Source organism: Terrapene carolina, unplaced genomic scaffold, assembly GCF_002925995.2.
Source record: "Terrapene carolina triunguis isolate 2854851 unplaced genomic scaffold, T_m_triunguis-2.0 Scaffold69, whole genome shotgun sequence".
In the NCBI taxonomy this organism is placed as follows: domain Eukaryota; kingdom Metazoa; phylum Chordata; order Testudines; family Emydidae; genus Terrapene; species Terrapene triunguis.
The window spans coordinates 60,529,134-60,543,765 of record NW_020664420.1 but is presented as its reverse complement, the minus strand read 5'-3'; the positions used below and the strand labels follow the sequence as shown (position 1 = coordinate 60,543,765).

Genomic DNA, 14,632 nt, shown 5'->3' with positions numbered 1-14,632 from the left:
GTGAATACTAGCTGGTCCTGGTGACTTATTACTGTTTAGTTTATCAATTTGCTCCAAAATCTCCTCTAATGACACCTCAATCTGGGATAGTTCCTCAGATTTGTCACCTAAAAAAAATGGTTGTGTAGCAGGCTTCCTGCTTCTGATGTACTTAAAGTTTTTGCTATTACTTTTTTTGAGTCTTTGGCTTGCTGTACTTCAAATTCTTTTTTGGCCTTCCTAATTATATTTTTACACTTCATTTGCCAGAGTAGTGGCTGCTGACAGGCAGTACAAGTGTGGAAGATGAGTGGATGGTGAGAATGCAGTCCCAAATCCAAAGAGAGAACCTACAACAATTGAGGTAAGGCAGAGGTGCAAGAGAACAAATGTTCAGTAGATTCTGGTATGAAAGTTTGTGCTGCTACATAACAGTGCTGCAGTAACAGTGCTACATCTAACAGTGCTGCAAATACAGTACTATTTGTGCTGTACTTACCTAAAATTGTCAGCTGTGGAATGCATAGTTCTCATTTTATGCCTATATTGTTGGATATGCAGTGTATGGTTATATTCAGTCAAAACTCTTCAGCAGCACAGTCAAATGAAAAGGTTTAATATCCATAACAGATATTTTATCTGATGTGTTCAGAGACAAATCAGTAATAGAGACAGTGATTCCACACCCAGTTACATAAAATGAGCATCAGATGCCATACATCATAGCTGCATAAAGATTCCACTGTCCGCATAATCAATATGCTAAGCAATATGACCTTCTTGTAGCAAATGAGTCCGATCAATATGGTAGCTGCAGCAAGTACCCAGTCTCCCACTGACTAGCGATAACACATCAGCACCAGTATCTGCTGTGGCCCTAGTGGCAAAGATGCAAGAGAAGCATGCTTTGAGCAGGTTTAACTTGTTCCCTTTTTTATGCTGCTTTTTGGATGGGATAATACTAAGTAAGGAATCTGACCACATCTCTCTCTCTCTCTCTCTCTCTTTCCTATATCTACAGCTCACCTTTAAATGAGAAAGTCATAGGTAAGAGTATTGTACTATTTCTTTCAGTCTGTAGGAGGAAGCCAGGCAGGAGTGGGGAAGAGGAAAATTCTAGGCAGGTTCTGCAGTGAAACAGATGTAGAGACAAAATAACTCAATATTGGGGTTTTTTTTTCATTCTAATAAAGGTCCTTGTTCAATGTAAATGATTGTTTTTAACATAGTTACACTGACATCCTGTGCACTGAATTAGTACTCCCCTTGCTCACTTAGGATTATATGATAATATATCTTGTGTGTATGCATGAATAATTTATATACTTTTAAAGATTAGTCATATCTTGCATCCTTTTTATCAAGTGCATGCCATGTGCCAGATGGAATAGTCTAGCCCCTTTTCTGTAGGATTCTTTCAAACGAAGGCCTCAAAGGGCTTTTGCCTGATGACAGAAAACAAAGGATTCCAAAATGTGAAAAAGCAATAAAAATATTATTTTACTTTGCCATGGTTGTTATTGTTACATGACTTCTGGGCTTAAGCAACCATTCTGACTTGGCTTCTTGCTGGACTCAAAAATTTAATTTCACAGCACAGACTGCATTTATAGCAAAGTCACGTGCTCAGTCTGTGTTCATGCACACAGCTTTGCTTCATGTAGGAAATACCATAGGAAGTGCCATGCTGAATCAGACCAGTGGCCCATATAATCCAGATGTGCATTCTGGGTCTGAGAGTAGCCGGTACTAGATGCTTCAAGAAAAGATTCAAGCAAGCTGGCAGCAGATAGTTATGGAACATGCCCAGCAGGGCCAGCTCCAGGCACCAGCTTACCAAGCAGGTGCTTGGGGCGGCCACTTCGGAGAGGGGCGGCACGTCCAGCTGTTCGGAGCGAAGGGCCTCCCGCCGAATTGCCACCTCAGATCGCGATCGCGGCTTTTGTTTTGTTTTGTTTTGTTTGGCTGCTTGGGGCAGCCAAAACCCTGGAGCCGGCCCTGATGCCCACAGAGAAAGTTTCTTCCAAAGCCCATTTATTTTTGAAAATATGGAAGAATGGGGGGTACAAAGTCAGCAAGTTGAATGTTTATGACTTTAGTTTGCAACAAGAAGGTATATAACACACAGCACAATTTGTAGTTAGGGACATTTGACAAACTTAACATTTCAAAAACTACCTGTAAGCTGATGGAGCAAATTAATGGTTCAGAAAAATTATACGCACATTTTAGACAATTTTATTTCTCCAGATTTTATTCTTGGAAGATTTTAAAGTGTATTGATTATAAGAGAGCCAAACCAAGGTGGATTCACATAAAGAAAATAACCAAACAACTCTCTCAGCCTGGAGCCAACCCAGGCCTGTGACAACTTGGTGTGAAGTTTGTCAAAGACCTCCTAATGGGGACACGCACAAGGGGGGGGGCACGAAGGGGCATTCCCCCCCCAAATCTCCATGTGTCCCTGCAACCTGGGGAGGGAAGAAGCAGTAGGGTGGCTGGCTGCCTGCCAGCTGAGCTCCTCCTCCCCGCACCTCTACAGCCCCTTCTTCTCCTTCCCCGCTGCTGGAGTCCCACCCATTACCTGACTGCCTCCATCCCCTGACTCACCTCAGTGGGCAGTCTGCAAAGAAGGCAGCAGCACTAGGACTCCAGCAGCAGGGAAGGAGAAGCAGCAGCTGTAGGGCCTCCCTGCTGCTTCCTCCCTCCCCCGGCTGCCTCCTTGCTCCTCGGTGTCCCCGCCAGTGGTGTTCTGAGAAATCAGGAAGGGGGAGTGTCACGCGAACCTTTTATTTGTGTGTGTTTAAGATGCCCCTCCAAAAGCAGCCAAATTTAAATTCCTGTGCATGCCCCTGCCTCCTAATTATCAAGTGTTATTTTCCTTTATTCCCCGAGAGACTGAATGGGGGTTGCTTGGGTGTACAGGTCCCAGCCTGTACACCTGTTTGAGGTCTAAGCAGGAGTTCACTCCCTGCTTTCTGGGAAATTAGCTGGGTCTCTGGAAGCTGTCACATTATCAAAATGATCTGGTCACTGGACTTGTTCACCTGTCATCTTTTTTGGGCGGGTGTCCTTCCTCTTTGTTTACAAGAAGCTGGGAATGGGTGACACGGGATGGATCACTTGATGATTATCTGTTCTGTTCAGTTGCTCTGAAGCACCTGGTATTGGTCACTGTTGGAAGAGAGGATACTAGGCTAGATGGACCAATGGTCTGACCAATTTGGCCGTTCTTATGCTTATCTTTGTGGGTTTCTATATCTCAAAGCAGTCTCATCCCCAGCCAGTCTTCACTGAGAACAATGAAATAAAATAAATTTAGTGGCGAGGCCCTGCTGAGAAATGGGTTGATAAGAGAAGTTACGGAAAAGCGAACAGCCTCATATTTTAAGCTTTCATATCTTCCAATTGCTTTGCCTGATTAAATTAAATTCAAACTTTTCAAAATATTTCTCCTTTGGTGGGAAAAAAACTGGTTTATTTTTACAGCCAATTTAGCAGTCAAATTTGGGCTTTAAATAGAAATGTACTCACAGCCTGAACTGTAATTTCTGTATATCTTGTGAAGTTTTGATAATTTCCTTTGTAAGTCACTTTTAAAAAAAGGTTTAGGTTCTGTTTGGATTAGCGGTTGGACAAAAGGTTGCATCTCTTTTTATTTGTCCTAAATAAATTTGATTATTTCTAATACATACAATAGTGCTTCATACACTCCTTATAGTTTCTTATTGATAATTTCCTGCGTAACAGTGTGGTGTCAAATATGTAAGTGACACTTTCCATTTGATGCAGGTACAGAATACTGGATGCACATTCTCAGAAACAAACAACTTGCACATAATGTCAATATTCTCCTTCATTACTTACTTCTCTTTTGCTGACCTGTGCAAAGCAAGCAAATCATGAAACAAACTGAGCACAAATTCATGAAACAAGTCACATTAAAAATATCACAACATTAACAGATACAATGATCCATATACCAGAACTGATGCCAACAGCAACAGCCATCATTTGCTATCTATATGTGAAGTTGAGACGATGGATAACCTATTAACTTGGGCCCTATGTCTTTTTCCTTGAATAAGGCATTATCATCCAGATATACTTAATCTGTAACTATATCAGTAAAAGAATATTTCCATGAAGAAAGGAATACAGACATCAGAAAAGATCTTTTTACATATCGGGAACTGAGAAATTGGCTGTGGATGGCCTGGCAGCAGATTAAATGAGTAATACTGTACATGAGCATGGATTCACAATGGCGTGCTTTCACTGAAATTTGAGCACAGCATCTAACAGTGGGCTACTACATTGTAACACGAAACAATGCCAAAATATAAAGGGAACATACATAGCTCATAATACTAATCTATTTTATATAGCCTGCCCATACAAACCGTGTACCAAAACTTAGTTCCTTCCCTTCCTGCATAAAGATGCATAGAAAAGGACTTACTCTAAAAGGATTGGTACATACTCATGTAGGGGAAAAAAAGTTGTAAGCACCCCAACTGGACACAGTATTGGTGGGGTTGTGTGGCCAAAGGGATGCATGGAGACTGAGTATCCATGGAGAAAATCAGGGACAAACCACTTGGACTTCAGAGCAGCTATGTGCAGCCTTCCTGACTCTGCTTAACTCCTGTCTCCAGCACTGGCAGCACATTTTGCAGAGGGGGATTACTACTGTTCCAAGTAGCAGAAATTTATACTGTGTAATATGTGCCTATTGGAAATGAGTCCATGTGGTGCACAGCAGCTGTTACCTGACCCCTGCTCCCAGCAGCGAGACCAGATATCCTTTTGAGATGCCTGAGTGGCATGTAGGGGCTGCTAATGACTAATGTAGTGAGTAGGAGCATACTGCATAGCCAACTTATAGCTATTTCTGCTTAGCCACTCCACCCAGTTTTCCTGTGTTTAACGTGCTTTTGTTTCCCTCCACCCTAGGCTTTGGATGAAGAAGGGGTTTCTTACAGAACAAAGTAATACAAGATAGTGAACATAATATGATATATATTTCAGAAACAAGGATATAAAGACATTGTATGGTGAATAAATCAAAGCATTCCATCACAAAGCCAATAGTGGAGGAAGAGAGCAAGTAGGAGCATAGACAAGGGAGAAAAGATAAGTCTTAAGATGAGATTTGAAAGGAGATGGGGAGTTAAAAAGTCAGGGAAATACAGATGGCAGGAAATGCAAAGAAAAAATATCCGGCACCAACAGCTTGGAGATTGTAGGAATATAATACAAGAGGAAGAAGCTAAAAAAGTAGTGGGAGGGTGGAGGGAAAGAAGGAGGAACACAGTCCAAAAGTTAAGCTGCAGTAAATCCATATAGATTTTTTTTTTTAAAAGAGACGGTTTTGAACTGGATCCTGAGATGAATGTGGAATGAAGTGGCTGAATCTCAGGATAGGGGTGATATGTTTCCACTTCTTTGTCTAAGTAGTAAGGTGGGTAGCAACATTCTGCACATAGAGGGCAAGGAGATGGGAAGATGATAGAGATGTGAGTTAAGGGGTGAAGAAAGGAATGTAGAGATGAGGATTTCAGCAGAGCAAGACTCCAGGCAATTGAACAGCTGCAGAGGTGACAGGGAGATTTGCAGACCCAGGAGATGGCAGTGGAAGGAGAAGGAGAGTTCAGGATCAAGAATGATGTCAAGGTTATGGATAGTGGAATCACAAGGGGTTCAGAGATGAGTAAGGTGATGGCATTATATTCCCAGGTGCTTCTCTTGTTGTTACGTGATGGAATATCTATTGGTATTCGTTCCAAAATGAAGCCAGGAAAACAAACAGTGAATAAAAGCCAAGTAAATTTTGAAGTTATCCACATGCCTACTGACAGTTGATGGATTCTGTATTAATTTGAAATGTGTAAATTAAGTTCAAGTTATTGTTTAGCAGCCTATCACATCTCTAATTTAAAGAAACATATTGAGAAATGACACAGTGGATGAAAAGCCTCCTTTTAAATTATCATTTAATATTACAATCTTCCTTATTTTATTACAGTAACCTCAATAATTCTGAGCTGAGATGTTTTTTGATCACGTACTTGAGTCCCATGAAGCCAAGAATCCAGAAATCCCCCAAAGTCAATTAGCCAGAAAGATGACGGGAGAAGTATTCAGTGGTTTAGAGAAGAGAGAGTTAATGTCCTGTTGCTAGGCAATAGGGTTCTAGGCTCTTCTCAAAAGCCCAGACTCATGTGGTGTTTTGTTTATACAATGAAGTGTACTTTACTAATCAGAAAAACTGCACACACAGAAATTGCTCTGATTTTTAAAAGAGATTAAAACTTCAAAATAAAAAGCCTCAAATTGGTCCTTTAAGAAGACATACTAACTCCCCCTCCCTTCTCAGAAACAAAGGATACTTGCTCTTCTTTCAGCTTTCTGGCTTAGTAACTTCTCAACATGTTGACATCTTGGCCTTTCAGCCTTATGTCTGTTGACCTTATGGATTGTTGTCTTTATGAGATTTCACCATATGTCTGGATCCCATGCTCAGAACAGCAGTTCCCAGTAGTGGATTATTGCAGCAGCCTTAGAGAGAAGAGCTGACACTGCTCTCTATTGTTGCAATAGCCTTTGCTAGCTCAGCAATACAACTAAACTCTCATACTTCACGGATTTCCTCTCCCTATTGTGCACCAATAGTTTCAGAAGTGACCTATTTGGAAGTCATATACTATCCAAATATTTACTCTCCCAATAGCAGTTTTAATTCTAATATAAATTGCTTGTGTTAGATATGTTTGTGGTATATGGATAGCAGTAATCTCTCTATATGTAATCCTCTTTATGTAGTGACGTAGTATGTGAGTTGATACCTTATTTCCCACTCCAGAAAAAATGGCAGTGAAATTGTTGTCATGTCATGAAATTCAGATGATGTATGTTATTAATTTATATATGCTCTTTCTGTATTAGTTTATGGTAACCAAAATAAAGTGGGCTTTACAGATCTTTCACTGGAAGGATATAATTTAAAGTGATGTATTTAAATACATCAGAAAATATATTATCTACACATTTCTGGTGTACTAAGCTCCCTGAACCATGTTTAGAGAAACATATATGTAAATAAATACCTTCTCCACATGTACCATGGCCTCCCCATGCCTTTTACTGCTCTTCCACCCAAATGCAATATTCTTCTTAACTGAGTTACCCTTGAAATGTGATACCCAGAAACTGAAGTTTTATTATCAATACAACATTGTTTCTGGCATTGTACCAGAATCCAGTACTTCCTAAAATTATGTTACAAAACAGCAAGGGTAAATTTCACCACCAAAAGTAGGAAATGACACAGCTAACAAATTATCCTCTTTCCCCTTAGCAAAGAGGCAAAACCTCCCAGTTGCCTAAATATTTATCAGGGTTCCTGCAACATCCCTTAACAATCTAAGCACTTTTATCACATCCACTTACCCTTATGATAGGGTTTTAATCTTTTTTTAAACTGCTCTAGTGAATTTTAGTGCTTGTGAAAAGTGCTGTACTGACAGCCCTTGAGACAGAAGTTCTCTGTTTACTCACATAACTAGTACAGTACTGCAAACTTCAGCAAAAATGCAAGTTGTTACACTCTTGGGTCTTAAGCTTCAAGAACATGCATTGACAGCTCCCAAAACTAAAGATTTTGAGTTTGTGCCCCCATCTTCACCCACATAACAGATTGTATATACACCCTGCTCTCTGAGCTCACAGCCCTATAGTGTTTCAACTGTCAGTTCCTTTTCAAAAGCTGCTGGCAGAAGAGCTCCCGGTGATGGCTGCTCCTTCTGTTGTTTATTGTTGGTTAAAATAAATTATTTGGGTATTTTCTGGAGTTTTATCCTCCTTTTCAGTAAGGTAAAAGTAAATAGAGAGCAAAGTGCTATCGTGCCATGTGTTATTTTTCTTATTTGTGCTTTCATAAGTTGATAGCTATTAGTTTCTCTTCCTCTTTTTCTATCAAGGACATCAGCATAACTGAGTCATTTGGGGCTGGATTCACAAAGGGGTCTTTAACACCTAGCTGCCATTTCAGGCATCCAAGGCCAACTTGTAGGTATCGCTGGTATTCACAAAACAAACAACCACTTAGCGGCCACCTTATCCTGTAGGTGCATGAAGTCCCCTAAATTTCTGCTGGTGGATATGCACACAGGTGTATAAGTCCTGATGCCGCTGCTCAGCACCTAACTCCTGCCTAAGCCCCAGGGGGATTCACAAGCTTGGCGTTCACTTATTGGGCCCAATCTGTTAGGGCTGCTCAGACATTGCCTAACCTTCACAAAACGTAGCTGGGGCAAGTGCCCAATGGTTAGAGCACTCACCCAGGATGCAGGAGACCCAAGTTCAAATCACCACTCTGTGTGATTCAGAGCAGAGACTTGAACCTGGGTGTCCCACCTGATATATCATGGCTTTAAATACTGGGCTATAGGAGGGTATTCTGGGGGTGGGAATCCCTCCTGTTGAAACTGTCCCACTTTGACAGTATGAAATACTTACAATCACTCAACAAGCAAGAGAAGACTGAGTATAGTCTACTGGTTAGGGCCCTCATGTGGGAAGTGGGAGACTTGGGTTCAAATCCCTGCTCAGAATCAGGCAAGATGGGCCTTTGAATCCAGGATCTCTACAGAGTGTTCTAATTATTGGGCTTAAGGGGCAGTTCCACCTTCTTTTACTCTGTTTTTCCTTGAGAAAAGGGTTGACCTGGTTTAGACACTTAATTTCAGGTGTGGGTTCATGGCTGTGAATCCGGAGTAGAGTTAGGCCCTTCCCTCTAGCCCAAAGTTAGTGCCTAACTCCGTTTATGGGGCAGGGCTTTGGCCACACACAGGGCCGGTGCAAAGATATTTTGCGCCCTAGGCAAAACTTCCACCTTGCGCCCCCCCCCTAAAATAAATCACATACATTATACACAATACACTGTCACAGAGTAACATGTTATAATTTAGAATTTATGTTTCCGCGCTTTAAGTTTAGCAAATTTAGAAACAAGTTCCTCCAAGTCAATGCTGTGAGCAATATCATGTTCCTATTGACAAGATAGATAACCCAACAAGACTTTGTTGCAACATTGATGTTCGCATGTATGTTTTTATCAACTTGAGCTTCGAGAAGCTTCGCTCACCACTGGCCACAGAAACTGGGAGAATCAAGAGGATGCGAAGAGCAATAACTGTGTTAGGGACACTATCTGTCAGCTTATTTTCCCATATGAAGTTCAATACATCTTGCGGTGATGAATTCCTTTGGACTCGTCTTGCAATAGCTTGCAATTCACTGCACAAGTCAAAGGCATCAGTATCTTTGGATTCACCATGTTGCAAAGCTTGCTCCAGATTCAAGCAATGTTCCATAATTTGCTTTGGTGTTTTATTTTGCAAATTGTAAACATCATATATGAAGCCAAATACTGAACTAATTTGCTGCATCAATGTGAATCTGTCTTCAACCGAATGTATTGCTGTGTCAGTGATTGCAAAGTAAAAGTTCACTTTGAATTTTTCTTTCGGATTATAAATAGGTTTGTCATCTGCTTCATATGTGAACTGCTTCCTCTTCTTTCTAATATGGATTGGATCTGGTTCAAAAAGTGCCGGTACATCCAACTCCTCCGCAAGTTCACCTGCATCTACCAATGTTTTCTCAAAGGCTGCGTCACTTCTGCGGCCCACAAGAAACTTCTTGGTTTCTCCAAGTTGATTAATGGCATCACATATGTCGAATTCTTTTGCCTGAAGTTGTTTGCTAGTCATGTTGATCTCAAACAATGTCATACCACAAAACAAGAGAAACAAGAAACTTGAAACTAGAAATGACTTTTGTAAGAGCCTTTGCATCAACTCGTGACGTATTGCCAGATGATCCTGTTAGAGTAGTGTCTTCATAGATGTCTATCAGAGCATCATAGATGCAGGGCCGGCTCCAGGCACCAAGCACCCAAGCTGGTGCTTGGGGCGGCACCCGGAGGGGGGCGGCGCGGCGCTCCGGCCGGCGGGGAGAGGGGGGCCACAGCCGGGCTCGCCGCCCTCCCCCCGGCGCTCTGGCTACCCTCCCCCCGCGCCCTCCCCCCGGCCGCCGGGGGAAGAGCGGAGACCCCGCCGGGGCTCGCCACCCCCCCCCCCCGCCGGGGGCCGGGTCCCCCCCCCCCGGGGGGGGGGGGGGCGGGGGGGCGGCCGGAGGCTTTTTTGCCTTGGGCGGCAAAAAAGCCAGAGCCGGCCCTGCATAGATGTCACCAAGCTGATATTGAAGAGGTTTCAAGGCATCGATTCGACTTTCCCATTTTGTTTCACTCAATGGTTTAACTGTGAGATTAGATACGTGGCGTGTTAGAACTTCCCAGCGATGTGTAGAAGCTGAGAAATACACATACACACGTTGAACTAAATCAAAGAAGGCGGTTGCCTCCAAGCAACACTTTGCAGCATCATTAACAACCAAATTCAATGAATGTGCACTGCAAGGAACGAAAAAGGCTCGTGGATTAATATCCAAAATTCTTCGCTGGACACCATTTTCTTTCCCTTTCATATTGCTCCCATTGTCGTAGCCTTGACCACGCAAGTTTTCTATAGGCAGTGACATCTCTTCTAACTGGTGAAGAATAGTTTCTGTCATACCAGCTCCAGTTGTCTCCGTAAGCGACACAAATCCCAAGAAGTGTTCCTTTATGCATACTGATTCAGTCTCATTCTCGGTCTCTGAAGTAGGCCTATCCACAAACCGAATGATCATGGTCATTTGTTCAACGTGGCCTGCATCTGGTGTACAATCTAGAATGATCGAAAAGTATTTTGCAGCACGAGCAGATGCTAGGATTTTTTGTTTGATGGCATTGGATAGAAGCTGAATAAGCTCATTCTGTATGTCTTTCCCTAGGTAATGTACATGCATCTCCTGGTCCTTAATCCTGCGAAGATGCTCATCCATAAGCGGGTCAAACAAAGCTAGATATTCGACAAATTTGAGAACATTCCCATTACCAGAAGTGTGCAGTTTTTCATGTGTTCCCCGAAAGGCCAGGTTTTGCACACCAAGAACTCTGACCAAAGCAATCAGACGTTTTAGTATTTGCTGCCAATACTTTTCTTCTTGCTTAATCAAGCGCAAATGTTCTTCATCAATTGTTCTCTTGTATTTCAATCGCAGTTCAAGTTCTTTCCAAGTTTGAACATTCGTCAAATGTTCACTGCTTTTCTCGTGCCGTGAAAGAATTGCAGACATGTTTTTCCAATCCCTTGAGCCTTTTTCAGAAAGAGATGATGTGCCAATAGTACTACTGCCAAACAACTTGCAGCAGAAGCAAAAGATAGAATCACTTGATGTGGAATACTGCAGCCACTGATGGTGCATTTCTTCTCCATTAACAAGTCTACGTTTGTAATGAATTATCGAGAATTTTCTTTGCTTACTATCTCTGGGAAAATCGAACTGCTGAACTTGTTCCGGCCCATGTTCCACCATTATTTGTCGGACTTGATCATCGCATTTGGCCCTAGTAGCAGGATCACTAAAGCTCAAATTCAAACGAGTGACATTTTCGCTTTCACGGTCTTCCAAGTTTTGATCCTCGCGTGTCTTATTTGATTCGTCTTCAATATTCAGATTACGTTCTTCAAACTCTTCTTCAACTTGTGAAACTCTCATCCCCACCTCCATCTCTGCTTGAGCCTTCGGCATTGAACTACCTTCATCTCTGGCCAGTGGATGGAGATATTTCAGAAACGAACCTTCTTGCTTGCTTTCTTCTTTTTGCTTATCAGTCTTCCGTTTACTAAATTGTGCCCCAGACAATTTTTTTTATCTGCTATGAGGCTGCATCAACTGAAAACGAAAAAAAATGAAATTTTATTCCTATCAGTTCTTTTTCTTGTTCACTATTAAAAGTAAAGGATAGAGAATACATGTCACTTACTATAAGTCACTATTTGAATTTCATCAACTGTTTGACGTAAATATTGATTAAGAGATCAAGATGACTTTCCCTTAAAATGAAGCAATGTTGATTGTAATCAGAAATACACCCTTTTTAGTCACGTATACTTCCTTCCTTCATTCTTTCATATCAAAATCTGACTGGGAGTGCTGCAGAACCCATTCTGTCCAACCAGCCATGTACCTCCAAATGATTAAAAACATCAAATGGTACAAACTCAATTTGAATGAAAAGTTCCATTTTCTAACTAAATAGGTCACACACTCTCAAATGGTTGCCAAGTGCTCTCTGTGGTATGCTCATCTGCTCTAAATGCCTACTAACTTCCCTGTGAGTATAATCTTTGACTTTGATCCAATGAAAGCAGGATGGAAGAGCCCCCCCCCCCGCCCCAGAAGACCTAAGACATGATGGCTGGATGACATAAACAGACACCTGTCCCTCACAGGCACGACCTCATAACATGCCAATTTTGCTCAGGACAGAACATCATAGAGGAATATTATGCATTCAGTGGTCTCTACACTGCCAAGCAACAGCATGACAACTAACCTAACCTAACCAGTCCATCCAACTTTTTTGACTGCTTCTTGGGCACTGGTGAGGGGTAGCGGTGCCAGACTGAGCCCGGTGACAGGGGTGCACTACAAGTCTACAAACCGAGGCGAGGTGCTAGGCCTAGAGTCCTGCTGAGACTGCAGTCCTGCGCCAAGTGGAGTGCAGCCTCCATGAGGAGAGAACTCAAACAAATATCACGCTCCTTCTGCGTGATTCCCGCAAGCACTTCTTCAGGCAGCTACTATGGGGGTCACTCACAGGCTTAGGCCTACCAGTTGCAGGCATAACACAGCAGCAGGGCTTAAAACGCAGATACCGGGCATGACAGAGGCTGGGGCAGGGAGAGGGGGGCACTGGGGCAGCTCAGCTCTGCAGGCTGCCATCCTCTCCAGCCGCCCACGCACAAGGGGAGCAGGAGCACGGACCAACCACGGACCAAGGGGAGCAGGAGCACAGGCACCCGAGGCCAAGCTGTGGGGAAGTGCTTACCTTGCCCAATGCATGGGCGTCAGGATGCTCTTTCTTCCTCCACTGGACCGCCGCCCGAGGCTCTTTTGTTCTCCGTGCCCCCTGCTGGGGCTGACCGTGGAGGCTGAGCCAGGAGGCAGCCGCCCGTTTCCTCCCGAAGCCCTGCTGCCGCGCCTGTTGCCGGGCTTGTGCCACGTGCGCTAAGCGGAGCTGCGGAGCTCTGCCCAGCCGCCGGCGCTCCTGCCGGCAATGACAATAATTGCATGGAGCGGCCGCTGCGCTGGGAGAGGGAGTCTGAGCCGCCGGCAGCCCAGCCCAGGAACGCTGTAAAAAAAAAATTGGGGGCACCGCTTTTTGGCGCCCTCAAATCTTGGTGCCCTAGGCAACCACCTAGTTTGCCTTAATGGTAGCACAAGCCCTGGCCACACACTGTTCTTGGCATTTCTTATTGCCTAGCTTAGATGAGCTAGCTTCTCTGAATCTGTTTTTTTTTTTTTTTTTAGGCACGTACCGCTCCCTATGCATTGTATAGGGACTCTAGGCACCTAACTAGGGCTTGTGAATTCCACTAGGTGGCAAGGCTCCAAAAACATCTACACTCCCTTGTGAATCTAGCCCTTGGAAGCTTCTTCAGTTCCACTGCCCCCTTTGGTACTTTGATTCTCTTCTCTGGCCTATCCCTGAACAGAGACTAGTAGGTTATACTCAATTACTACTTCATTGTGTCACTCAGGACCTGAGCAACAGGCAGAAGCCTTACCTCGTTCAGAGGTGTAAAGCAGTTAAAGTCTTTCCCTCCAGGTATTAAGACAACAGTAAAGAGTCACTTACTGAAAGATATTTATGAAAGTTTAATGCTTTGATTGGAGCTTCAAGACATTGGTACCACACCTCCTATGAGAAGCACTAGCACAGAATCATCTTGATTCACTATTGTTTAAAGATCAGAAAGGTAGCCGTGTTAGTCTGTATCCACAAAAACAACGAGGAGTCCGGTGGCACCTTAAAGACTAACAGATTTATTTGGGCATAAGCTTTCGTGGGTAAAAACCCCCACTTCTTCAGATGCATGGAGTGTAAATTACAGATACAGTCATAAATATATTGGCACATGAAGAGAAGGGAGTTACCTTACAAGTGGATGATTAGGCCAATTCTGAAATGGTTGTGGGTGAGGACAAAGTAACAAAGCTCAGCCACCAGCTGTGCTGTGGCCTCATCAGGGATATTGTTCCTGACAGTTTGTAGTCCATCCTCGTGTGGAATATTGGTGTAATATTGGACTTTAAAGAGAAACTGCAGAGCTACAATTCATTTGCAAACTTAACACCATTAATTTGGGCTTGAATAGGGACTGGAGGTGGCTAGCTCACTACAAAAGCAATTTTCCCTCTCTTGGTATTGATACCTCCTCATCAATTATTGGGAGTGGACCACATCCACCCTGACTGAATTGGCCTTGTCAACACTGTTTCTCCACTTGTAAGGTAACTCCCTTCTCTTCATGTGCCAATATATTTATGACTGTAGCTGTAATTTTCACTCCAGGCATCTGAAGGAGTGGGAGTTTTTTACCCACGAAAGCTTATACCCAAATAAATCTGTCAGTCTTTAAGGTGCCACCAGACTCCTCGTTTTTATTGTTTAAAGAGTAGTTGGTCATGTATTGTG

The 14,632-nt window shown here is 43.0% G+C and overlaps 1 protein-coding gene across 1 annotated transcript; it reads right to left on the bottom strand.

Annotated features, from left to right (window-relative positions):
• Positions 1-9,023: 9,023 nt before the first annotated feature.
• LOC112104560 lies at positions 9,024-11,679 on the bottom strand. Its single transcript, XM_024196951.1, is given in 3 exon segments — positions 9,024-9,771; positions 9,773-9,917; positions 10,524-11,679. Coding segments are annotated over 3 exon segments (2,049 nt in total).
• Positions 11,680-14,632: the final 2,953 nt, after the last annotated feature.